Genomic DNA, 27,360 nt, shown 5'->3' on the forward strand with positions numbered 1-27,360 from the left:
TTTACTTTTATCTTTATATTGAGACAAGGTCTTACTAGGTAGTTCTAGCTCTCCTGGAAATCACTCTGTAGACCAAGCTGGCATCGAACTCACAGAGATCGATCTGCCAGCTTCTGCCTCTTAGGTACTGGCATGAGAGGTGGGGCCGTCCATGCTATTTCTAATCAGATTGCTATGAAGGCTCTAGAAAATGGCCAACTGTGGGGAGAAACTGAACAGTGGCACAACGCTGGTTAAGTGTGGGAACGAGGCTGCCTTCCCTCGGGGTTTTCAATGCCTGTTATGCCTTAGGTTATGATCCCTAAAATTAAAAGTGTGAGTCCTTGGGGGCTGGAGAGATGGCTCAATGGTTAAGAGCATTGACTACCCTTTCAGAGGTCCCAAGTTCAAATCCCAGCACCCACATGGTGGCTCACAACCATCTGTAATGAGATCTGATGCCCTCTTCTGGTGTGTCTGAAGACAGCAATACTGTACTCATATACATAAAATAAATCTTTTTTTAAAAAAAGTTTGGAGTCCTGAGACTTTCTGTCTTAGATCTTGCCTGTGTATGGAGACAGAGTCAAAGAGAAGTAATTAACCTGAAGTGAGACCCCACGAATGAGACTTAACCCAGGTACCAGGCTCTATTTAAGAGCAGTAAGAAAGCTGAGAATGGTCTTGAACTTCTGATCCTTCTCCCTCTGAGGACTAGTGTGATCAGCAAAAGCCACCACCCCCAGTTTATTTGGTGCAGGGGACTGAACCTAAAGCGTTCAAGCACGTTGCCAACTGAACTATATCCCCAGCCCTACCCATGTTTTTATACATATAATTAAATATTAACCTGAAGTGAAGTGTGAGTTAAGGATATATGCTACAGTCCCTAAGTGATGTGTGAGTTAAAGATTTACACTACAGTCCCTAAGCAAGCATCGAATGAAGATGCAATGCAAAGAAACCAACCTCAGTATTAACCACAGAAGCTTCTAGATTCACTTATTTTATGTGACCGAGTGCTTGCCAGCGTGTGTATATGTGCACCAAATCCAAGCCTAGTGTCTATGGAGGTCAGCAGAGGATATTAGATCTGGAGTTGTGGAGTTAAGTCCAAATATATTACCTTAAATTTATGGGTCAAGCATGACTGTGAAAGCACACCGTCGATAGTTTATAGTTTATGTGCTCTTGATAGATCAAAATTAGCTATCTAAGCTTGTAAATTAAGTAGAAGAAAAAAGTGATAGAATGGAAACAATAAAGAAGAAAATTGGCAAAGAATAGGAAACAAATTTACAGAACTCAGATTTGGCTCTTGGTGGGGGAAAAAACCTAATGCATGAAATCAATACAAACTAGCATGATAATGAGAAGACCAGGAACACGACCACCGTCCCACAGATGACAAAACGTCAGGGGACACATTTAACTTCTCATCAAAAATCCTTAGAACAGAAAAAAACATCCTTAAATGACACAGATCCAAGAATTAGACCACTAGAGCTTCCATCAATGAAAGAGAGATCCAGTTCCCGAGAATTCCATGCCTTAGTGACTTCACTGATGAATCCTATTAAACACTTAAGGTTGAAAATCACACCAGGCCTTAGAAGCTCCTTCACGACATTTAAGAGGAAGGAAAATTTTATGTTCAGGACATAGTTACCCTGCTGCTAACGCTATTATCTCAAAGAGAGAAAATAGCAGTATTTCTGTCTCTTGGATATAGAAAGCAGAAGCCCTTAACAACATATTGGTAATTTGGAATTTAAAAAAAATGAATTGTTGGTATAATACTATGGCACATGGTGTGAACATTGTCTTTGTGTCACCCAAATGCTCTGTGTCTTTGGTGCTATTGTTCATAAGGCCGAATTGTATTTTGTGAACACTCCCCCTCTCACTTTCTGATTGGTTTATTAAAAATTGAATGGACAAAGGAGGAGAGAGTGGGGGGAGGGGGCTTCTGGCAGAGATGGCAACTCTAGGAGGGAGTTGGGTGTGGGAGAATTTGGCAGCCAGGTGTGGAGGAAGAAGCCGATTCGGACTAGAGACAAACCATGTGGCAGAAGGTAGAATACAATATTAGATTAATAAGTTATAAGAACTCGATAGGAACAAGCTTGAGCAAAGGCTTTAAGCATTCATAATAAATATAAGTCTCTGCGTTGCTATTCTGGACTTGGTGGGCATAGAAAGTCCTGATATTTTGAATAACGAATCATGATTAGGACTAACCTAGGAACGTTAAACTGGCTTAAGGTCAGAAAATCAATAGACATAAATCAACCATAATGTTCGTTAAAAAAAAAAAAAGAAAAGTCCCATGCTCCGCCTAATAGGTGCTGAGAAAGGGTTTGGTGAAATAAAAACAAAACCTTCATTGACAAAATCACCCAGCACAGTAGGAGGGAAAGGACATTGGTTACCACCATAAACGCACGGAGGAAAGCCCATAGCTAAAATGAAACCTGAGGCTGAAACCTACATCTTTGTCCCCTGACAGCAGGAGGCAGGTGAAGGTTTTCATCCAGATCATCAGTGGAGGTCATCAAAGGTGAGGAGAAAATCTCACTCGGAGATGACAGTCCCTTGTTGCTAGAAAAATATCCCAAGGCATCTACAACAAGTAATAAATAATTTAGAGAAGTCTAGGGCTGGGGAGGAGCCCCGGCCCTCAGAGCTGTGTTGGCAGTAGAGACTGGTCACCAAGCCAGGAGGTCTGAGTTCTATCTCCAGACCCCATGGTGGGAAGGGAGCACTAGTTCCCTTGAGTCATTCTCCACACATACATGAAACATGAGCACACCGCACTCACAACGAATACAGAAAGGTCTCAGGGAAGTACGAAACAATGACAAACATCGCTGGAGGCCAGGTGCTGCACACCACGGTGGGGGCCACCTTTCATTCCAGGACTCTGGTGGTAACGGTAAGGTGTGTGTATCTGTGAGTCTGAGGCCAGCCTGGTCTACACGGCGAGTGTCAGGCCAGCCGGACTACATAATAAAGCCCTGCCTCAAAAATAAAGTAAGGTAAAATGGTCAAAGCACTATCTACATAGTGTCTTGCTTGCTTTAGGTTTTTGAGACAGAATCTCACTGTGTACTCCAGGTTGGCCTTAGACTCACAAGCTTCAGCCCAGACACCGACCCCATTGCGGGGTACAGTGGTGGCCTTGAATTTTCCACATTTTTTTTTTTTTGTTTCAAGAGTTAGATTCTAATTTGTTGCCTTTAGTGTAAACTGGTCATAATCCCTCCCTCCTAATAAACAGAATGTGGTGGAAGTGGCCATGTGACCTCTGAGTCAGGTCACAATCTGCGGACCAGCTTGTTCTTCCGTGTCACCTGATTTGGTGGAAACCAAGCACCCTGTCATGGAGATGTTTAGTCACTCTCGAGGAGAGGAGAGTGGAGAGAAAGGAGTGTCAGTCAGTGGCCATACCAGCCCTTGGGAATGACCGAGCTCCAGCTATGTCACCTGCACGTCCAGCCCTGCAGGCCCACAGTCTCTGACATCTGGCTAACATCTAGACACACTTCCCTCACTGAACTTAGCTGAGTTGCTTGTCTACAAAATCCATGAGATGCTAAATGACTAATACCATGTTGCCAGGAGCCATCCCCACCTAGATCTCGATGCCAAGAGCTCTCGATACCAGGAGCCATCCCTACCTACATCTCGATGCCAGGAGATCTCGATACCAGGAGTCATTCTCACTTAGATCTCCATGCCAGGAGCCATTCTTACTTAGGTCTCAAAACCTCCTCCTCTCGAAGCTCATCTGTGGATAGGTTACTATAGCAACTCCTCTCCATTTCACCTCCTCATGACCCCCTTTACCATGCCACAAGATTCCAGCAGCAATACCTAGCCTTTCCCAGAAATTATGAGAAACTGTTTCTAAGAAATGATGCCAGCCCCCTGAGATTGTTCCCCCCTGACCCCTCCCTACACCTTTACCCTTCCCTTTAAAATGCCTTGTGTAAAAAATAAAATTTGACAGCTTGATCAGAATACTGTCTTGCTGTCTGTCTCTTGCCTTTTTCCTACGTGTTCAGGGGACCCTGTTGACTGTCTTGCAGGTCGGGACACCATGTTACACTGCTGGGTTTTAGGGCTCTTTGTTATGTAGCAGTGACTAATGCACACACAGACACACACACACACACACACACACAAATGTGTGATGAATAACTGGAAGAAGGAACCAAAAGATTCATTTTGATTACACTACCATCAGAACTTACTTAAAAATAAATTTAATTAAAACTATATGCCCAAGTTGTCAATATGGTCTAGGGTCCATCAAGGGTCTATTAAGATAGAAGTCTTTCTGTTGTTCCTGGGGACAGTAGCACCTTTGAAAGGTGGGGCCTCGAAGGACAGCGTTGTCACTGAGGCCAATGCTTCTCATGGTCTCTTGACTGTTCTTGAGGAGGACTAAAGGCTGTCCTCCCTCTGCTCTCCTCCCTGTTCCTGGGTTGAGATGCAGAGGCTTTGGCAACGCTCTGGTTTTGACCCATCATGTAATGTAGCTCAGAGCTAAGCATTTGCCAACACTGTGCTGGTGAACACACAAATTTGCATGCCACGTTAACAACTTATTGTTCATAGAGCATCAGGCCTTTCATTTTTTCCTGTCCATCATCCATCCATCTGTCTGTCTGTCTATTAATTTACCTATATCTATGTCTGTCTATCTATCTATCTATCTATCTATCCATCCATCTATCTTCTGTCTGTCTATCTATTTATCTGTCTGTCTATCTAATCATCTATTTTTAAGAAAGAGTCCCCCTAGCTGGCCTGGGACTCACAGAGATCTGCCAATCTCTGCCTCCTGAGTGTTGGGATTAATGATATGTGCCACTATGCCTGGCCAGGCATTTCATTATAGTGGTGGGAACTAATTAACACAGTGTGCAAGGCTATATAACACATGCTCAAGTCAACTGCTATGCACCCGGTATTTACAGTGACTGGGTTGATACTGTTCTGCTGTTCTGTGGTAAGGGCTAATATAGCCCAGGCTACCCTGAACACCTAAGCCTGTTCCGTTCACCTCCGCAGTGCTAAGATTACAGGTAAACACCACTGCACCCAGCTTCAGATGTAATCTTTTTAAATATCAACACTTGAAGGAGTAATCCCATTATTAGTTACTTTATTAATTCATTATGATGGTCTGTAGAGGTAACCATGCAAAGTCCTGAGAAAGTTGAAGGCATAACAAGGTGTTCCAGCCAGGTACTACTGACCTCAACAGGAACCTGAGCTCTGGGCTGAAGTCCCATTCTGCCCAGACACATACCTCTTCATCTTTGGAAGGCCTTCCTTACAATGCCTGACGTCTCCTTTCGATCACCCTGTGAGTAACCAGGTGGAGCATGCCAGACATCTTATTCCTGATCTGTGTCTAGTGTACGAGAAATTGCTTTCGAGAAAATTTCTAGATCTTCTGTTGGCCAAGACTGGCTGCGAGGAGCAAAGGCATCTCATATGGACCCTTCCTACCAGTCTCTTTGCCTGTTTGCCTGGGACCTCTTCTCTAGCTTTCCCGCTAGACACACACACACGCACACACACACACACACACACACTCTCAGGCTCAATGTGAGGAGTTTCAGGACTTCTGCCTATTGCACGGTCCTGGAGAACAAACTCCTTCATCTAGCCCTTAGTGTCTTCTTTAAAGCAAGCGCGTGTCTAAGCTGTCTGTCATGCCAGCAAAACGTGTTTTGGAACAACTTTTATTCCGGAGCATGTGCTAAAAGCCTGACTTCCCGAGGTCACCTGTTGACCTTGCTCCCAGGGAAATTCCATCTCCCTTCAGTGGGGTGCAGGTGGGAGGGCGAAAGGAGGCAGAGAGCAGGTCCTAGAAAGAGTACTCTCGGCTCCCTTCCTGGCCCACCCAATGGCCTCGCCTTTGTGTGCTAGGAAGCTCCTGTCCTCCTGAGGTTGCTTCATAAGACAAACCTGGCTTTTCAAAGAGATTTATTACCTTCCACCGAGTTGCATAAACGTGTCTCTATAGGTGATGATACTTCAAGAAAATACTTGTCCAAAGTGCTGGAACCTCCAAAGGAGGTGGCCTTTTGTCCAACTTTATGATAGAACAGAAGTCCTGGACTACTACTTTATGATAGAACAGAAGTTCAGGACTACACTGATGCTTCTATTCCCCTGTGCTGGGGTGTATATACACTTAGCTTTTAAGGATTCAGCCAGAGTACTGGTGGGATGGCTCAATGGGTAAGGTTGCCTGCAATCAAGCATGAGTTTAATCCCCAGAAGCCACATGGTAGAAAGGTAACTGATTCCTGCAAGCTAGGTCTTCTGACACCACACATGTATACCGCTGATGGATGTCTTCTCCCTAATGCATGGCTAATGTGTGTGGGGGGGGGGGGGTCTTTAGTGTCTCTATTTAAAAATATTCAGGGGGATGCAGAAATTGCTCAGAAGTTAAGACCACTCATTGCTTTTATAGGGGAGGGGCCCTGGTTCAATCCCCAACACCCATAGGATGGCTCACAAACACCTGTAACCCCAGTTCCAGGGTGTCTGGCACCTTCTTCTGTCCTCCATGGGCACCAGACACATATGTGGCATGCACACATACATGCAGGCAGAACACCCATACAAATAATTAAGATTAAAGCGAGATTTGCTTTATTTTCTGCTTCGTGAGCCCTGAGGTTGACGCTCAGGCCATAAGGTTTGGTAGCAGCTTTGCCCGCTGAGCCAACCCTCACTTCTGTCTTCATTTATTTCTCACTAGGATGCAAGTTTTGTTCTACAAAACATTGTGCTTTTCTTGCTAGCCATCCCACATACATTATAAAAGAGATTTATCTCATTATTCTGTGTCTACATGCACGTGTATGAGCCTGGTGCCCACAAGACCAGAAGAGGATATTTGATCCCCTGGGACTGGGGAATATACATGTTGTGAGCCACCGTGTGGTTGCTGGGAATCAAACCCAGGTCCTCTGCAAGAGCAGAGAGTGCTAACTGCTGAGTCGTCTCCCTGGCTCCTCATCATAAATCTTTTGGGAAACACAATTATAGAAGACCAGCAATAGATAAGTACTAACGTGCACACCTTTACAAAGAGACATCATCCTAGCCCCGTTTTGTTTTTATTGAAAACACAGAAACGTTAAACATTAAACAGAAACATTAAAGCAGGAACATGGAAATGGTTGCTACTGCTCTTCCAGAGGTCCTGAGTTCAATTCCCAGCCACCACATGGTGGCTCACAACCATCTGTAATAGGATCTGATGCCCTCTTCTGGTGTGTCTGAAGACAGCAAAAATGCACTCATATATAATAAATAAATAAATCATTTAAAAAAAAGATTTACTTACTTATTATATGTAAGTATACTGTGGTTGTCTTCAGACACACCAGAAGAGAGCATCCAATCTCCTTACAGATGGTTGTGAGCCACCATGTGGTTCCTGGGATTTGAACTCAGGTCCTCTGGAAGAGCAGTCAGTACTCATAATGGCTGAGCCATCTCTCCAGCCCAACTTATGTATTCTTTAAAAAATATTTAGAATTACGTTTTTATTCATTTGTTGTATGTGGGAGCATAGGGTATACAGTACGCACGGGGAGGTCCTAGGACAATTTACAAAAGCTAATTCTCGTCTTCTAGAATGAGGTCCTGGGAGTCAAACTCAGGCCCTAGGTTTCCAGCAGGTTCCTTTATCAACTGAGCTGCCTCATTGGCTGTATCCTTCCTTCTCCCTCACCCTCTCTTCTCTTTCCCTTTCCTTTCCTTTCCTTTCCTTTCCTTTCCTCTCTTTCCTTTGTTTCTTTCTTCCTCTCCCATCTCTTCTCTTTTTTATACAAGCTTTCATTATGTATTCCCAGCTGGCATGGAACTCTATGTATTCTGAGTTTGCCTCACAACTCACAAGGACCTGCCTGGTTCTCCCTCCCACGTGGTGGGACTAATGGCGTGTGCCCCTGTGCCTAGCCTTAAATCTATTCTTCTATTCTTAAGAAGTTGGGGCTCTGGAAATACTGGCTTCACATTCCTGCTCCCCACATTAGTCAACAGGAGCTACACGGCTGTCCCTCTCAACACGCCCAGTGTCCTCTAAAGTTGCGCCCTTCTCCCCTGTGTCCCTGTCAACACCCATTCACTGACAATCCCCGAAGGTCTCCTTTAGGCGCTGGCTTTTGCAAGCCCTCATCCCTCCGAGTCCTCCCATTGTCTCTACTGTTCTAATCCTAGCCACAGCAGTCCACTGCCATCCAACTGCCAGCCTCGCCTTCCCCATCAAGCGACTGGGGCGTTCCCCCTCTTTGGCCTACTCCCGATACGTATTTATAGCTGTCATGGTTAATATTGATCACCAACTTGATAGGATCTTCAGTCACCCAGGAGACACCTGTGAAGTCTGGGCACACCTGTGAGAGATTGTCTAGACTAGGTTAGCCTTGGGTTGAGCCTGTGAAGGACTATCTTACTAGGTTAATGGGGATGGGAGGACCCACCCTAAAAGCTGTCTTACTAGGTTAATGGGGATGGGAGGACCCACCCTAAAAGCAGATGGCCCCGCTGCCTGGCCCTGGGTCATGCACTGGATAAGCAGAAGAAAGGGAGCTTCACGGGGGCATCCATCTCCCTCTGCCTCTTCTCCGTGAACACTGTGACCAGCTGGCTGTCTCTAGGATCTCCACACCGTGATGGACGGCCCACACCCTAACTGCCAGCCAACAGAAGCCCCCTCTGCCTTCACTTGCTCTTGCCAGGGCATTTTGTTGCCGCAATGGGAAACGTAGCTAAGACAGAGCCTATCATGTCCAGTGATACTGTTAATTATCTGTGATTCCTGGCTCTCCTGACTGCTGTACCAGGGCTAAAAGTCTATACACTCAGTCCTCCATGAGCACAACCCCGGGAACTGTCTACCGAAGTGTTCCGCTGGCACCTGAGATAAATTCCAACACATCCACTTACATTTGCAAAGCACTTCTGCTCTGCGGCTCTGTGAACCTCCTCGTGTCGTTCTGTTTGTTAAATGAGACGCCGATGCCACTCTGAAACCAGACTGCACCCCAGCTGCAGACGTTTCGTCTCTCCTTCCAGCTAACTTTGGATTACCAACGCTTTTATTTTGAAAAAGTAGATCTTGCTCTAAGTTTGCTTACCTGGATAACTGCTGAAAGAGAGCCGCTTGCTGGTGGTGAACGAGTCCTTGATGTTGAAGTCCCAATGTTTATAGATCCTGAGCATGGCTGCATATGTGTACCAGCTTGAGTGGGCAAAATAGATGTTCTCAAATCCAGGAAGGACCTGTCGTCAGAATCATAGTTAATAACACAGGCGCATAGTCGCTCTCTACATAGTACACGCACTAGACACTCAGGGGTGCGCCAACTTAGGTAAATATTTGTGGTACTCTCTTCTTGCAAAGAATTAAATTTAATTGTGTGTGTGTGCACACATGTGTGTACACGTGCAGGTGCATGTATGTATGTATGTACATGTGTATGTATGTATTCCTGTGGATGTGAGTGAGCTATGGCATACATGCGGAGGTCAGGGGACAATCCGTGGCGCTAATTCTCTCCTTTTACCCTGTGGTTCTCAGGGATCGAACTCAGGTCATCAGGCTTGGCAGCAAGAGCCTTTTCCCCGATGAGTGATCTCCTATGTGATTATTACTTTCTTTATTATTGGAAAATACAGCCCAGGGCTCCAACATTAACCTTTAATATATACAACACAAACTGTTCTTCTGCTGTGTGAAACAGAACAATCTGGAAGGTAGGAATCTTGAACTCCGTCCCAGTTTCTGCCAGTTCTTTATATATATAATGATTTATTTATTTTATGTATGTGAATACACTGTCGATACACCAGAAGAGGGCATCAAATCTCATTACAGATTGTTGTGAGCCACCATGTGGTTGCTGGGAATTGAACTGAGTACCTCTGGAAGAACAGCCAGTGCTCTTAACCACTGAGCCATCTCTCCAGCCCTCCTGCCAGTTCTTAACTCCACCATAGAGGATCCATGTACCATGACATCCAGCCAGGAGTGAGAAGAGGTTAGCTATCCATGGTTGACAGACACATAGAAAATGAATGAGAAATCTGCTATGGTGTATAATTAGCATATGCTAATATGTGTTAATAAGAAGGACCATGTAGGTAGGAAGAAGACAGGGCTGCAGGTCTCACCTTAATGAGAGCGGAACAGTGGCCCATTTCCCAAATCTTAAACTTCTTCATGCTGCTGCTTTTTGTGGGAGACAGGGAGGGAATGAGGTCCAGCAGGTCACCAACAGCATTCAGGAACTGAATCTGGAACATCGTCATGGGCTGTGAAAAGACAAAACAGTGCTCGTGACACGCGTCAGTTTCACTCTTCCTGTTGCTCATGCTCTGTTAAGTCACTGCTTTGTGGTGGGTGTACAGTGTGACGGGGTCACTTCATGGTACTGTGATCCACAAACTCATTTTCTGGCTTTATAATCGAGAAGCGAAGTTAGCACATTTGTATGGGGTGGGAGTCTACAAGTGAAATTCCGTGTTGAAGACAACAATCAGAGCTGCTGTTGGTGTTCCTCTGTGGGGGTTCCTTAGGTGTAGCAGTAATTTTATTGGGTTTCATGGTTCCAGAGGGTTACAGTCCATAATTATCATACAGCAGCAGGCAGGAAGGCATAGCACTGGGGCAGTAACTGAGAGCTTGCATCTGATCCTTAAGCATGCGCCCCAGAGAGCTAACAGGAAATGCACTTGTGAAACCTCAAAGCCCACTACCAGTGACACACCTCCACCAACAGAGCCACACCCCCACCAGCAGAGCCACACCCCCCATCCTTCCCAAACAGTTCCGGCAACTGTTTGTGACAAAGTATCCAAATATGTGAGCCTATGGGAGATCGTTTTCATTCAAATCACCCCATAAATTTTATTTTCTTTTTGTTCTATGTCTATTATCTGGAAAAGCAGAAAGCGCCTTTAACAGAGGAGCCTCTTCTCCAGCCTCTAATGTCTCTCTTGAGACATTATTCTACTATGTAGCTGGGCTGCTGAAGAACTCACAGAAATTCTCCTGCCTTAGTTCCTCCAAGTGCACAGATTACAGGAATGTGGATACTGGGAGTTTAATCCACGTCCTTTGCAAGAGCAGCCTGTGCTTTAAAGTGCTGAGCCATCTCTGTAGCATGCTAGGGCTTTAGATTTTAAAAATATTTAAATTATATTACATATTTTTGTGTGTTTGTGAGTGGAAGATGTGTGTGTATGTGCGCGCGTGTACATGTGCGCGCGTGTGCGTGTGCGTGTGTGTGTGCGTGTATGTGTGTGTGTGTGTGTACAAATGCCACAGTGCACATATGGAGAGCAGAGGGTAATTGTAGGAGTCAGTTCTCTCCTTTCACTATGCCCACATAGTGATTGAATCCAGATCATCAGACTTGGCAGCAAGAGACTTTATCCTTTAATGGTCTCTATAGACATTGTTTCAAAAACAGAAAAAAGAAAGGAAAGTCTATCTATTATCTGTCTATCTATCTATCTATGCATGTATCTATCATCTATCTATCTATCATATATATATATATATATATATATATATATATATATATATCATCTACTTCTCTCTCTACCCTCCCATCCAATATTATCTATCTTGTGTAGAAGGCAACATTTCTCTTCCTCTTTCTTTTACACTTAGTAACAAATCCCCAAGGCTGTTCCCAGACAGAGCCTGGATTTATCAGAGCTACTCTGTTGGTCTGGTTGATCCTCTCTGCATCTGGATAGTTTTAGTTTTCTGCTATGATGCATGACTTGCAATCAACGGGTCTGTACACTTCCCTTATTGTTTATCTGCCAGTGTATCCTTGTGATAACACTAAAGGGGGATTTCTGGGTCAGAGGGCACATGAGTACCTGGGTTTTTTTGTTTGTTTGTTTGGTTGGTTGGTTGGTTTTTTTGTTTGTTTGGTTGGTTTTTTTGTTTGTTTGTTTGTTTTTTGGATTTGGTCCAAGACAGGGTTTCTCTGTGTAGCCCTGGCTGTCTTGGAACTCACTCTGTAGACCAGACTGGCCTCAAACTCAGAAATCTGCCTGCCTCTGCCTCCCAGAGTCCTGGGATTACAGGAGTGCGCTACCATCACCCAGCTGAGTACCTGGTTTTTATACAAAGCACACAAATTCTAACCTAAATCCTGTTAGTTTCCTTCCAGAATAAATGAACCTGTGCTTAAGAGACTGCTACCAGGTGTGGTAATCAGAATTTATAGACTGAGACATTTTTGTCTTAATGAGCAAATAACCTAAAACACCAACTCCCTCTGAGTGAGCTTAAAACCTTGTATATTTGTAAATGGCACTTAACTTCAGCATGAGCTGTGTATAGTAAAGCCTCAGCAAAACATAGAGACAAACTATGTTCTGTACCAAAGCCCGGTGTCAGGCAGTTACAGCTCACAGTCGGACAGATACAGCAGGACTTGCTTGTGAGAAATTTATATTCTGGTCCCAGCTGATCTGCAACTAACTTGAAATGCCTTTTCCCTCCTCTGTTGGTATACGATGGCTTGGAAGTGATCAAGTAGCCCAGGGTGGCCATGTACCCAGGTTGGCTATGTGTCCTGGATGTGTGACTTGTTTTTTGTTCATTTATTTGTTTTGGGTTTAGTTAAATGGATGTCTATGAGAACAATCACTAGATGAGTAAATTTTTATTTTGTTTTGTTTATGGTGCAAGGGATAGAACCCAGAATATGCCAGATAAGCACTGTGCCACAAAGTTATATCCCTAACCCTGGATCAAAAAAAAGAAAAAAAAGTTTGCTTCATCATTCAGGTCATATAATTCTGAGGAACCTTATAAAATTCTTACCTTTATTTTCTCTTCTAAAGCCCTTTTCTCCGCTCCAAGATACAGCCCGTCTAGCTGTGTCACCACATAGCTGGTGTGTCTCCAGAACGGGTCACTCTTCTTTTCTTTGATGTTCCGCCTAGTCCACAGTTCTTGCTTCCTGGGGGAGAAATCAGACTTTACCATAGATCTTGATGGTGGCTCACTCAAAGCCAAATCAAACTGGGAGTCTAAAGGCCCCAACACCTGTACATGGTGGTCCAGCTAAAGTATTGATCTTATTATAATTGCCACCATTCAAGTGACTTCAGTACAAACTTTTAACTGTTTCTAATTTCACCCCGGGACATTAACTCTGCCATAGCTTTCATAGACAGGGGCCCTGCCTAGACTCTGAGTGTTACACTAACCCATGACAGCCAGGAGCAGGCTGTCACCATATGTTCTTGAAAGCATTACATTTCATGCGGTCAGTAATGACAAGTTAAGTTTACTTTTGTGTGTAGAGGAGCTGCAGCTGGGGAGAGGGAGAGGTGCTGCAGAGGATGAGGACGTTTAAACGGGCTGCTGATCTCACAGTGGTCCCCACCCATTGCAGTTTGTTCTTGCTGTCTGCCTCAACAGCTCTGTTCTAGCTTTCTCAGGAAAAAAAAAAAAGATTACTATTATGTATGTTGGGGGAAAAAAAAAGATTACTATTTGTCTGTGCACCATGTGCATGCAGTACCTGTGAAGTCCACAAGAGGGCAGTGGAGCCCCTGGAGCTGGAGTCACAGACAGTTGGGTACCAGCATGCAGGTGCTGGGAACAGAACCCAGGGCATCTACAAGAGCAGCGGGTGCTCTTAACTGCTGAGCCATCTTTCCAGGCTCCCTAAATGTTTTATTTTTTAATAGTTCTTTCATTTTTAGTTTTCTGGGGTTTTCTTTTTTATGAGATGATTTAATGATTTGACAATTTTTCACACAGAAAGTGATTTCTGGTTTGTTTAGGGTATCTCTGTTCTTAAGACAATCCAATACACACTTCTGGGGATCCCGCATAGGTTGGCCTGATGCCTGAGAGACTCTAGCCATCCACAGATGGGCTGTTTAATGCCTGGTTCAGCAGAACACACAAGAACCTTTGGGTTCCCAGGTGAGTCTGCCATGCCACCAACTTAATTAGACTTACATTTTACTCTTCAGAAAATTTAATTAGAATAGACGTACCCCAGAAAGCATTAAGAAGTCTGACTTTAGAACTGTGTTTGTAGGTAATGTCTATACTATGGACAGGGAAGCAATGGGATCCTAGCTTGACTACAAGGTCAGTCTGGACTACATAGTAAGACTCTGTGTCTCTTATATATGGTGCACAGACATACGTGATAGTGCCAGGTTAGGCATTAGATATTCTCCGACCCCAAGCCAGAGTTAATTGCCAGATTCATGACACAGAAACATGTTATGGAAGGAGAAGGGGCGCCTAGAAAGGGGGGAGGCACCCACCCACCCACGTGGGAGGTTTCAGGGATCTGACTTCTCCTTCTCTGTTTCAGCCATTGGTAATGTGACCTTCAACCTGACCTCTAAAAGAGCTGAAGTTGCTAGCATTCCATTACAGAAAATGTGACCCTGCCAGTAAAAGGGTCTCCTGAAGAGGCAGACTAAGATTCAGTATGGGGGAAATGGCAGGGTGGCCATGGGAACAAGGAAGGGTAGCCATGGGAACAGGAAAGGGAGCTTTTATACATACTCCATGAAGTCTTGCACTTTATCTATGATGGAAGGATTCTTGATCAGCTGTGGGTACAGGTTCGCGTAGTGGTCACACATGTGTCTGAAATGACAGATACGGCATTACCTTCCAGTGTCCCCTGGATGTCACAACTTCAGTTACCCACTCTTTTGACTTAACTGGAATGCTCACACCAGTCACATACCTCCACCATCATTCTTTAAAGCTCAAGCCATACACATGCACAACTTAACACGAAGAACTATTTCCAGGAGCTGCAGAGAAGGTTCTGTAGTTCAGAGCACTCGCTGCTCTCCCAGAGGACCCGTGTTTGGTTCTCAGCACCCAACATAAAAGCCAGGTGTGGTGGTGTGTAACTGTAACTCCATGCTGGGAAGACGGGGACAGGGAATGCTGGGAACTTGCTGGCCAGGCAGCTTGGGTGACATGAGCTCTGGGTTCAATAAAGAGACCTTTCCTTAAGGAATAAGAGGTGGTTCAGTTGTCAAGAGTGCAAACTGGTCATGCAGAGGTCCTGAGTTCAAGTCCCAGTGCCCACACCAGGCAGCTCCCAGGAGTTATAGAGCCTCTGACTCCTTATTGTACACACAGACACAGATATATGCACAGACACACAGACACTGACACACACAGACAAACACACAGAGACATGCAAATATACACACAGAGAGACACACTCAGACATGCAATACATACACACACACAGAGAGACATACTCAGACACACACATCTGGACACACACAGACACAGACACACACCATACCACCACACTTACACTTATTATTATTATTATTATTATTATTAAAAATAATATGGAATGTAGAAGAGGAAAAGACCATAGGTTACTGGCATGGTCTGAATATGAAATGTCCACTACAGGCGCCCGTGTGACCCGTTAGTCCCCAACTGGCAGTGCTATTTTGAGACATGGTGAAATCTTTCTAGCATAGCCTAGAGGTCAGAAGTAGAGCTATAGGAGGAGGAGATATATGGTTAAGGGGTCAGCCCTTCTCCTGAAGTTCTGGACATCACCTAAGCCACTGCGCATGCCTCTACCGACAGAGCGACAAGCCACCCTGTGGTCTTGCCAGTTCTGCCAGGAGGGACTGTATCTGCCCACAAACCACAAACCCCAAATAAAGTTTCCTTTCAAGTGACTTCTCGCAGGTGTTTTACAGCAGTGATGAGAAACACCATTAACAGAACTCCTGCAAGGCTCCCGCTGGACTCACTGCTCCCATGAGCCCAAGTGACTCGGGCTTGAACCCTCTGACCCTGGGGGCCCAGAGAGCCTTTCATGCTTAATACTGATTGATCACTTCAAGTGTCTTGTCACAGATGGGGAATGGACCCCATGTGGGTTTGGCGATTTGAGTCGGTTTCTCAGGGCAACAAACATAGGGGTTCTTGTTCCAAGATGCTCCTACACATCTCAATGAGTTTCAGGAGACAACCTAATATTCCGTGTGGCCTCGGGCAAAGTGGGGAGACACTGGAAGTCCACAGAGCTGGAAGAGGTGGGGATGGCCAACACAATCTCAGATAGCAAGGATCACACAGCCGGGCATCGGGAAGATTATGGAGGTCATACACAGCAGAGGATAAAATACCCAAACTAAAGAACAAAGGAAGCTGGGCATGGTGGTGCATGCCTGTAATCCCAGCACTTGGGAGGCAGAAGCAGGCAGATTTCTGAGTTCAAGGCTAGCCTGGACTACAGAGTGAGTTCCAGGATAGCCAGGGCTACACAGAGAAACCCTGTCTCGAAGAAACCCTGTCTCGAAAAACCAAAAAAAAAAAAAAAAAAAAAAAAAAAAGAGAACAAAGGAGATTGTTCTCTCGTGATCGGTGCCTGGGAAGGCCATCACAACCATCGACTAAACCCCTTTCTCTCTGCAAGATGCCTCAGTAACATAGGGGTTCACTGGTCAGAAGAGGAGGGGATAATTATCGATTCTAGAATCTGAAGGAATGAGACTCAGACCACGGAGAAGTGAGGATGTCTATCCCAGGATGACGCAGTAAAACTTTGACTACTTGATCCAACACCTTTCCCTTCGGTGGAATACTCTGTGGCTTCGTTTCCTTTGTATAAAGCTACTTATGTGCTTACAGAATTTTTATGGGGTGACGGAGACTGACCAGTGGTTTCAAAACCTTGCTGCTTGGTTTTCAGCATCCACGTGGTGTCTCTCGACCATCAGTAACTCCCATTGTTAGAGGACGTGGTGCCCTCTTTTGACCTCTGTGGGCATCAGACACACACATGCTACAAACATATTCATGCAAGCAGAACACTCAGACACATAAGATTAAAAAAACTTGAAATACAAATATAATTAAAAGCACATAAGCTTCTGAGCTGAGCGCCCTCCCACATACTTGGTGAATGTTCCTAAACACCCAACCCCTCCAAGGGACACATTACAGGAAGGGCGAGGGGGTCTCTCTCTGGGGGGAGTGGCATTGGGATAGGAAGCCAATGAAACCTACTTTCTGGAAAAAGGTTAAGCCAGAAAGACGATCCTCTGAGGCTTGCGTGTGAGGAGCTTACCTGTAGATCTCAGAGGACTGTGGGGATTCAGGGATTCCCTGGAAGAGGGAAAGAGACAGGGCCAACTGCCTAAGCTGAATTTCTCACTAAAACAATGAAATCACAAGCTTGCATTAAGGAGAGAAAGGTATAGAAGTCTGGCAAGATGGCTCAGCCAATAAAAGAGCTTGCCCTGTAAGCCCAACACACTGAGTTTGACAAACAGACCTCAAATAAAGAAATAGAGAACTGACTCCCGAAAGTTGACCTCGGACTTCTACAGGTACACCATGACAAACACCTTCTCCCCACCACACATTAAGTAAAAACACACACACACACACAGTAAACAATATTGTACTTTATATACAACTTTAACTTAAAATAAATAAATGCAAAGGTTTGATATACAATGCTCACTTTGGGCATTTTACCCAAAGTCCCCCTCACTGCACCCACAGTCCCTATCACTGCACCCACAGTCCCTACCACTGCACCCACAGTCCCTACCACTGCACCCACAGCCCCCCTCACTGCACCCACAGTCCCCCTCACTGCACCCACAGTCCCCCTCACTGCACCCACAGTCCCCCTCACTGCACCTACAGTCCCCCTAACTGCACCCATAGTTCCCCTCACTGCACCCACAGTCCCCCTCACTGCACCCACAGTCCCCCTCACTGCACCCACAGTCCCCCTCACTGCACCCACAGTCCCCCTCACTGCACCTACAGTTCCCCTAACTGCACCCATAGTTCCCCTCACTGCACCCACAGCCCCCCTCACTGCACCCACAGTCCCCTCACTGCACCCACAGTCCCCCTCACTGCACCCACAGTCCCCCTCACTGCACCTACAGTCCCCCTCACTGCACCCACAGTCCCCCTCACTGCACCCACAGTCCCCCTCACTGCACCCATAGTTCCCCTAACTGCACCCATAGTTCCCCTCACTGCACCCACAGTCCCCCTCACTGCACCCACAGCCCCCCTCACTGCACCCACAGTCCCCCTCACTGCACCCACAGTTCCCCTCACTGCACCCACAGCCCCCCTCACTGCACCCACAGTCCCCCTCACTGCACTCACAGTCCCCCTCACTGCACCCATAGTTCCCCTCACTGCACCCACAGTCCCCCTCACTGCACCCACAGTCCCTACCACTGCACCCACAGCCCCCCTCACTGCACCCACAGCCCCCCTCACTGCACCCACAGTCCCCCTCACTGCACCCAGTCCCCCTCACTGCACCCATAGTTCCCCTCACTGCACCCACAGCCCCCCTCACTGCACCCACAGGCCCCCTCACTGCACCCACAGTTCCCCTCACTGCACCCACAGTCCCCCTCACTGCACCCACAGTCCCCTTCACTGCACCCACAGTCCCCCTCACTGCACCCACAGTCCCCCTCACTGCACCCATAGTTCCCCTCACTGCACCCACAGGCCCCCTCACTGCACCCACAGTTCCCCTCACTGCACCCACAGTTCCCCTCACTGCACCCACAGTCCCCCTCACTGCACCCACAGTCCCCCTCACTGCACCCACAGTCCCCTTCACTGCACCCACAGTCCCCCTCACTGCACCCACAGTCCCCCTCACTGCACCCACAGTCCCCCTCACTGCACCCACAGTTCCCCTCACTGCACCCATAGTTCCCCTCACTGCACCCATAGTTCCCCTCACTGCACCCATAGTTCCCCTCACTGCACCCACATCCCCCCTCACTGCACCCACAGTCCCCCTCACTGCACCCACAGCCCCCCTCACTGCACCCACAGTCCCCCTCACTGTACCCACAGTCCCTACCACTGCACCCACAGCCCCCCTCACTGCACCCACAGTCCCCACCACTGCACCTACAGTCCCCTTCACTGCACCCAGTCCCCCTCACTGCACTCACAGTCCCTACCACTGTACCCACAGTCCCCCTCACTGCACCCACAGTCCCCCTCACTGCACTCACAGTCCCTACCACTGTACCCACAGTCCCCACCACTGCACGCACCCTCACTCCCTGCCACTGCACCCACAGTCCTTCTCACTGCACCCACAGTCCCCACCACTACACCCACAGTCCCCATCACTGCACCCACAGTCCCCACCACTGCACCCTGCCTAGTTCAGACAGAATTTCAGCCGTGTGCACACTTGAACTATCAAAAGCACAACACATCTCAAGTGGAGAAGGTTCTGTGGATTTTGCCCTCCAGGAAGCATCTGTACAATAAGAAACAATGCAACCAGGATGTCAGTGTTTCTAACAGAGAAATCCTGCAGCAGAGGAATATCAGTCTCGACTGGGAGATAGCAGCTAAGGAGACACACACAACACAAGACAGATGGAAATACAGGAAGGCACCTGACACTAACAGCTCACATGTAGTTACTAAACTATTGCTTACTTACTTTGTAGAGACTACATTTTATTTTACTTTTGGTCATTTTTCATGTGTGTATGTGCACCTGAGTGCAGTTCCCAAGGGAGCCAGAAGAGGGCATCAGATCCTCTAGAATTACTCCTGTTCTCTGGAAGTGCAGTACTTTTAATTTCTGAGTCATCTTTCTAGCCCTGAGACAAGGATTGTTTGTTTGTTTATTTATGTTTTGTTCTGACATTTAGAACAGAAAGGAGATTCCTGCCCTGTCTCTTCTTGTCCTGACTTCCTTTGATGATAAACAGTGCTGTGGAAGTGTAAGTCAATAAACCCTTTCTCTCCCAACTTGCTTTTTGGTAGTGGTGTTTCCTTGTAGCAACAGAACTCCTGACTGAGACACCCACTTCTGACTTTCTGACTTTCAACTACCTAAAGCGTGCCTCTGTGTCCAGGCTTTCTGGGTTCCAGTACACAGACCCCAGGGACCATAGAATTAGTGTACACTGAAGACTTAACATGAAGTTTCTCAGAACACTCTTTGGAGCATAGTATACTAGATGAGTGCTTGCAGCTAGCTGGCTACAACCACTGTCACACGTCACGGGATTGCCATCGTATCTTCTGCATTCAGTGGTCCTTGCTAAGCTACAAATAGTTATGTGCTGATAGTTCATTAGCTATGTTTGAGGGCCAGGCTCTAGCTTAATTCTTGCCTTTGCTTATAGACTTGACCTAGAAGCATATTCAGCTCCTAACATCAAAGGGAGCAAGCCAGACCTGTGGAAGAAGTTCTTGAGGCATTTCCTGATCATCGCCCAATACCAAGGATAGACACTTTGCTTCCTCTGTTGGGTCTGTGGTGCTGGTAAACTTTATCAGCCTTAGCAACAATGATGGTATCACTGTGTCAAATACTCTCCACCACAGAACAGACTCATGCCGGCCTCTGTCCCTCCCTTCTGATCAACAAAACAGTGTGTGTGGCATTGGCTCCACTCCTTCCAGCTGGGCAGTTCCAGAGGAGGTGGCTTCAGCTGCTGCTGGACACCCCATTTATCAGTCACTTTATTTAAACAACTAACAAGACCATCCTAGGGTCCCTGTGTCACCTTTTCTTCTCCCACAGGTCTAGCGCCTCATATTACTAATGAGCCATTCAGGACCACTTAACTTTTAGCTCTTCAGAGAGAAGCCAGAGACTGAATTTACAGCTCTTAGGGAACCGCCCCATCAAGTTAAAAAACAAAGAAACTCGGCTTGGCGGGGGTTGCAGCATATGGAAATGCAAGCCTCTTCCTTCTGATTCATCAAGGGCGACAACAGGATTCAATTAAACCTAACGAGCATGTAATTAACAGCGGGAGGCAAAGGGCTAAGCCAGGTGTCTGGGTCAAGTCAAGGCAGGGACCCTAACTCCAAGGAGCTACAGATGGGGGAGGGGAGAGATGGAGCCGTAAGACAGTGGGGACAGAATCACGAGAAGTTTTATCAAGAGGACATCATTGGGGAATAGAGAGATGGCTGGAGTCGGCAGTGGTTCCTGTTCTTGCAGTGGACTTTAGTTTAGTTCCTTGTACCCACATTAGGTGGCTCACAGCCATCTATAGTTCCAGTTCTAGGACATCTGATGCCTCTTCTGGCCTCTGGTGCACGCTCATGCGTGTGTGCATATGTGTGCATGCGTACGTGCACGAGTGAGCAAGTGCTCCGCGCACACACACATAAATAAATAAAAAAGAAAGAAAGACAGCATTTAGCTGGGCATGATAGCACATGCCCTAATTCCAGAACTTGGGAAGTAGAGGCAGGAGTATCAGGAGTTTAAAGTCATTCTTAAGCCATATTGAGAGTTATGGGCCAACCTAGGCTACATAAGACCTTGTGTACTCCCCGCCCTCAAAGATAAAAGAGAGGGAGGCAGAGGGAGAGTGAGGGCCTGTGGGGTGGGCTCCCAGTTACATTTCTTGCTGCCAGGATGGGGTGGGTACCTTAGGAAGTACCCCAAGGGGGGAAGAATTTATTTCCTCTCTTGGTTTAAGACGGTACAGTCCACAAAGTGTGGAAGGCAGAGTGGACTTGATGTCAGGAAGGGCCTGTGTCTGGGACTCTTTAAATCCAGTTTGGGAGGAAGCAGAGACTGCAGGCAGGAACTGAATGGAGCTGATCGCTAATCCTCAAGTTTGACTCCTCCAAACCTGTAGCTGCCAGTGAGCCCCCGTGTCCAAAAGCTCCCACAAATTCGCCCACACAGGGCCACCATCTGGCAACCAAATGTGTGAACCCATCGGGGACATTTTACATCCAAATTGCAGCACTGAGCCTAGATAACTAGGGACGTTTCAGGTAGTAGGGATGAAGGCAGCAGCGTGGCGTTCCCAGGAATCCACTCAGTGAGACAAGACACTGTGGCACCTTCCACGTAGACATCAGCATCCTAGGAGTCCAGCTAGCTGTGGTAAATTTGTGCCTTTCAGCTGGTGCGCGTGCCCCTGCAAGCCCAGCCTGTCCACTCCTTTAACAGCCAGCTCGTGAGTAGCGGACATCTCTCCAGCCACATCGGAAGAGGAGGAAGTAAGGAATAGGGCCACACCTTTCCCCAGCGCCACTGGGCTGCTGCTGTTCTGAAGGTCACCAAGAAAGAAGCCCGCTCTTCAAAGCTTCGAGCAGGGCTCAAAGGTGATCTAACCACAGCTTCGAGCTGAAATCCCTGCCTGTGTTTGCCTTTCACGAACTGGTTAAGGTGACAGAGAGAGAGCAGAGGTTTCTGGAACGTTTGTTCCTTGAGACTCTGCATACTATGTTCACAGACTTCCATAGTTTGATGGTGATGACGCCTGATCATCACACTCAGGAGGTAGCAGAGACAAGTGAATCTCTGTGAGTTTGAGGCCAACCTGGATCGCATAGGAAGTTCCAAAACAGCCAAGACTGCATAATAAGGCCAATTCTCAAACAAACAAAAGGAGGAGGAGGAAGGAAGGAAGGAAAGAAAAAGAAAAGTAAAAAAAAATTAAAGAAAAAGAAAATAAGTCAAAACATGAGACTTTATTTCAAAAACAACACAAAGCAAAACCAACCAATTAAAAACAAACCAAATCGTACTTAGTGAATTTGAATCGTGGTAGCTGCTTTTTAAAAAATAAAATTAAGAAGTGGCACAGTGGCGCACACCTTTGATCCCTCCCCAGGGATGCAGAGGCAGGCGGATTTCTGTGAGTTCAAGGCCAGACCGGTCTAAACAGTGAGTTCCAGGGCAGCCAGAGAGGGCTACATAGTAAGATGCTGTCTCGAGAAACAAAGGGTGGAAAAAGTAGTGTGATGTTTACTACAGCCATGCTTTTAATGAACTTGAGGGGTATGCGGCCAATGAATAAGGTTACCCAAAGATAACCGCTTTTACGTCTAGGATGAAGGTATAGGGCTGTCGAGAGGACTCAGCTGAGTTTGGTCCCTAGAACCCACGTGGCAGAAGGAGAGGCCTAACGCTCGCAGAGTGCTCTCCATCAATCACATACATGCCCTGCCATCCATAGATATAAGTACACACACACACCATTAAAATCCTATACTATAACCCTAATCCAATTTAATTACAACCCTAACACCCCCCCCCCAAGTGTCTGCTGTAAGATGTTGTGACATGTTTTCTGTATCATGAGAGCGCCATCACACCTCCCAGCCAGAAGCCTGTCAAACCCCATGGGCGCTCCAACAGTGGGTCCCAGCAGAAATACCACGGAAGTGGTGTTTATCTTAGCGCATCCCATGACCAGAGCTGCTGTCTCAGAACTCGCTTTCCCTCACACCCCTAGACACTGGCAACTTTAATCTTACTGTTTCTAGTCAGAAAATTACCATCTGAATTATTTCTCCAAATTTGCAACTCGGTTAAAAAACACGATCAAAGTTAAGTGGAGAAGGAAGGGCAAACAGAGTCCCAGAGGAGCTGAGGTATGGGATTTATATACTTCACAGCTTTAAACCTGTTTTTAAAAATATTTCCAAGGGGTTGAGGAGATGGTTCAGTGGTTAAGAGCACAGAGGACCTGGACCCACATGCGGAGATGAATTCCAGTTCCAGGGCCTTTTGGTGCTTTCTTTTGACTTCCAAAAGTATGGCAAACATAAGGCATATTAACATGCAGGCTGGCAAAACACACGTAAAATTAAATCTTTTCCAGATAATGGTTTTATACACTCCTGAATGTTAAGGTTATTCACATAATAAAATTGCCAAAACTGGATTTAAAAACAACAAAAACAAAACAAGAGAGTTGAGAAGCTAGCTTAGTGCATGACGTGAGGACCTGAGTTTGGATTCCTGGCTAGGTATGAGAGTGCACGTCTGTGATTCCAGAGCTGGTGTATGCGGACAGAGAGATCCGGGGAGTTCACTGTCCAGCCAATCTAGCTGCATTGTTCAGTAAAAGAACTTGTCTTGGAGGCTGGAGAGATGGCTCAGCGATTAAGAGCACTGACTGCTCTTCTAGAGGTCCTGAGTTCAAATCCCAGCAACCACATGGTGGCTCACAACCATCTGTAATGGGATCCAATGCTCTCTTCTGGTGTGTCTGAAGACAGCTACAGTGTACTTACATACATAAAATAAATGAGAGAGAGAGGGAGGGAGGGAGGGAGGGAGAGAGAGCTTGTCTCAAAATAAGGGAGAGAGAAATAGAAGACACCTAGCATTGACCTCTGCCCCCAACTCCGGGCAGGTGTACACCCACAAATACACACTAAACAGGAATCTGTAGTGTAAGTAATGAAAGAAAAACCACAGTCCATAACTGATTCCATCTCAGTAGCTCAAACTAAGATTAAGATCTGTATTTAACTTATCACAACTAGGATTTAATAATCCCCAATAAAGTTAGCTTAAACTGTACTTAACTGGCTCACAGAGAATAAAAGAAGCAAGTCAAGTGGAAAAGAGAATTTCTGCCAAATGTGATCAAACGTTACAAGTTCGCTCCCTTAAAGCCTTTCCTCTGTGAAGCAGTCCTCCAGCCCTCAGGAGGTTGAGGCAGGAGGATCGTTGCATCTTTGAGGCCAGCCTGGGTTGTTTAATGAGGTGAGATGGAATGAGGCCCTGTTTCAGGGACACAGGCTGCAGTGGGGACACATCTCACTGCTAGCCTGAAGCTGGCGGAGTGCCAGCGACTGTGGTTAGGATCCCAACACCACGTGAAACTGGGCACGGTGGACCACGCTCATAGTCTCAGCACTTGTGAGGCAGAGGAGGGAAGATCAGAAGAGTAAGGGCATCCTCGACTTCACGATGAATTCAAGACCAGCCTGGGCCATATGAGAGCCTTTTAAAAATAAAGCCCAGTGAATCGTATGATGATTAAATTATTATCAATTCTGTCCTTGTTATTTTTTTATTTATTTGTTTGTTTGTTTGTTTGTTTTTTGAGACAGGGTTTCCTGTATAGCCCTGGCTGTCCAGGAACTCACCCTGTAGACCAGGCTGGCCTCGAACGCAGATATCCGCCTGCCTCTACCTCCCAAGAGCTGGGATTAAAGGCGTGCGCCACCACCGCCCTGCTTGTCCTTGTTATGTTGTAAGACAAGGCAAGGACTCCAAAATTGAATAGCAATGGACTTAGGAGGAATGGTTACAGTATAGTGTAAACTCATTAAAATTCCAGTTTAAACCTTTTTGTCTACTTGGAAATGCTGTTTCAAAATACTAGAAAATAAGTGCGCTTACATTTTATTAATTTAAACAATATTCTGGTCCTGTTTACGCATCCATTCATTTATGGTGTGCGTATGGAAATGAGTGTGCCACGGTATAGGTGTGGAAACCAGAGGACAACTTACAAGAGCAGTTCTCTCCTTTCCACAGGTGGGTCCCTGGGATGGAGCTCAGGCTGTCAGGCTCGGTGGCAATTACCTCGAACCATCTAGTCATCCCTTCACATTTTACTTCCAATAAACCCTCCCTGGTTTGTCTCTCTCATGAAATCATTCCGCATCTTACCTCCTTTCTACCCAAGGGCAAATGGCTAGTTGTATGATGCCCCTGCCTCTCAAATGGCTTCATATCTTTAAAAATGCTTTCATAACAAAGGAAGATGGCTGAGAAGACGGCCACTGGTAAACTGCCTGTCACACAGGCACAAAACCCTGAGCTTGGATTCCCAGAACCCACATAAAAAGTTAAGGTTACAGCAAACATAACCCGGGACTGAAGGGGCGGAGACAGGAGGGGCTCTGGAGCCCATTGGCTGTCGGTCTTGCTGAATGAAAGCTCTTCCGGTTCGGAGAGAAATCGCCATCTCAAAAACAAAGTGGAGAGCAATTGAGGAAGACCTGGGATACCAACCTCTGGCCTAATCACACACACACAGACACACCAGGACACACATGCACACACTCATACGGACACACAATCTCATCTTTTAAAAAGTAGAAGAGGTCAAAACGCAAGTGTCAAGAGAATGAACAAATGCTCCCCCTGGGTTATGATTAGGGGTACGAGTGGGGTGCTGATAACCTGTCACGTGTACCTCAGCTACCCTCCACTGCTGACACATCACACGGGGATCCTGGAGCCCCTGCTGGACAAAGCAACAGGATAGGGCACTTACAGAGCTGTGAGGTAGCCCTCGAGGTAGCCAGCCAGAAACATGATGACCTCATCGGACAGGACCCGAGAGCCGTACCCGGCTCTGATCTCCAGGGTGCCCCAGCCTGTGGTTTGAATGGAGTCATTGTAGAAGCCGTAGGCGTCCCCAGTCTTGTCCAGAACCGTCTTGATCTCCACCATCTTCGACTCAGGGACCCAGTATGCAGTTGCATACTGGACTCCTGCAGGAAAAGGGAGCCATGCGGAATGTCACTCACCTGTGGCCCGTGCCTTCCCCTGTGCGATCAACAGTCAAGCATTCGCTTTCAAAGCTTTCTAGCCTCCAGGCTCTGGAGATGGCTCAGTCAGTGACGTACTGGCTGACAAGGCTGAGGATCTGAGATCGACTGCTGGCACCTGCCAGGTGTGGGGACATGCATCTGTAATCCCAGTGCTGAGCGGGTGGCACAGGTGCCTCCCCGGGGTTCCAGGATAAGAGACCTGTCTTGAAAAAATAAAAGGTAGACAACAGCCCATGGAACAGTGCCTGAGGCTGGCCCCTGGCATCACATACACACACACACACACACACACACACACACACACACACATTCACACATGCGCCTGTCCCAAAATAAACACACACACAACACACACACACACACACATTCACGCACACACCTGTCCCAAAATAAGCACATACATACATACATACATACATACATAACACACACATGACACACTATTTAAAAATAAATTCTTCGATTCCTCCTCTGTCCTGGTATCCAGCTGTAACATCAAAGGCCCAGCACTCTGGGGCCCGGAAACGATACAGCCCATCTCTCCATCCTCCCAGGAACTGGGCCAGCCCTGCGTGACTGTCCCTAACATTTCTTCCTCCTGATATTCTGTCTCTTGTTAACTTGTTAACAGGCTTACAGGCTAGAAATGGCTAATGAGGGCTCAGAAAAAAGCCCTGCCTCCCAGGGACCCGTCGTTCCCGCGGGACCGATGCACTGGATACACTTTACTTATTTATTTACTTATTTATTTATTTATTTTTATAAAAAAAGAAATAAAAACATTTTATTATAAAATTGAAGATTTCGTGGAAAATATTTCTGATAAACTAGAAGATATATATAGAAAAACACGTTAAAATTGACAATTTTCATGGAAAATTAAAAAGTAAAGTGGTAGACATAATAAAAACATTGCTATATTAATTAAAAAATAAAATAAAAACATTTTATGATAGAATTGAAGATTTACATGGAAAATA

At 46.4% G+C, this 27,360-nt stretch overlaps 1 protein-coding gene across 2 annotated transcripts in view; it reads right to left on the reverse strand.

Annotated features, from left to right (window-relative positions):
- The window catches only part of Plbd1 (phospholipase B domain containing 1), a 53,258-nt gene that overhangs the window by 15,092 nt on the left and 10,806 nt on the right, over nucleotides 1–27,360 (reverse strand). Inside the window, exons 2-7 of one of the 2 annotated variants that reach the window (XM_052175147.1) lie at nucleotides 26,456–26,583; nucleotides 26,101–26,320; nucleotides 14,588–14,671; nucleotides 12,872–13,010; nucleotides 10,195–10,335; nucleotides 9,159–9,303 (exon numbers count right to left, since the gene is read on the reverse strand). In XM_052175147.1, coding sequence (XP_052031107.1) covers nucleotides 9,159–9,303; nucleotides 10,195–10,335; nucleotides 12,872–13,010; nucleotides 14,588–14,671; nucleotides 26,101–26,320; nucleotides 26,456–26,583 — 857 coding nt within the window. The remainder of the gene's footprint in view (nucleotides 1–9,158; nucleotides 9,304–10,194; nucleotides 10,336–12,871; nucleotides 13,011–14,587; nucleotides 14,672–26,100; nucleotides 26,321–26,455; nucleotides 26,584–27,360) is intronic. The other variant, XM_052175148.1, reaches the window with a different exon arrangement.

Source organism: Apodemus sylvaticus, chromosome 2 (assembly GCF_947179515.1).
Source record: "Apodemus sylvaticus chromosome 2, mApoSyl1.1, whole genome shotgun sequence".
Lineage (NCBI taxonomy): Eukaryota > Metazoa > Chordata > Mammalia > Rodentia > Muridae > Apodemus > Apodemus sylvaticus.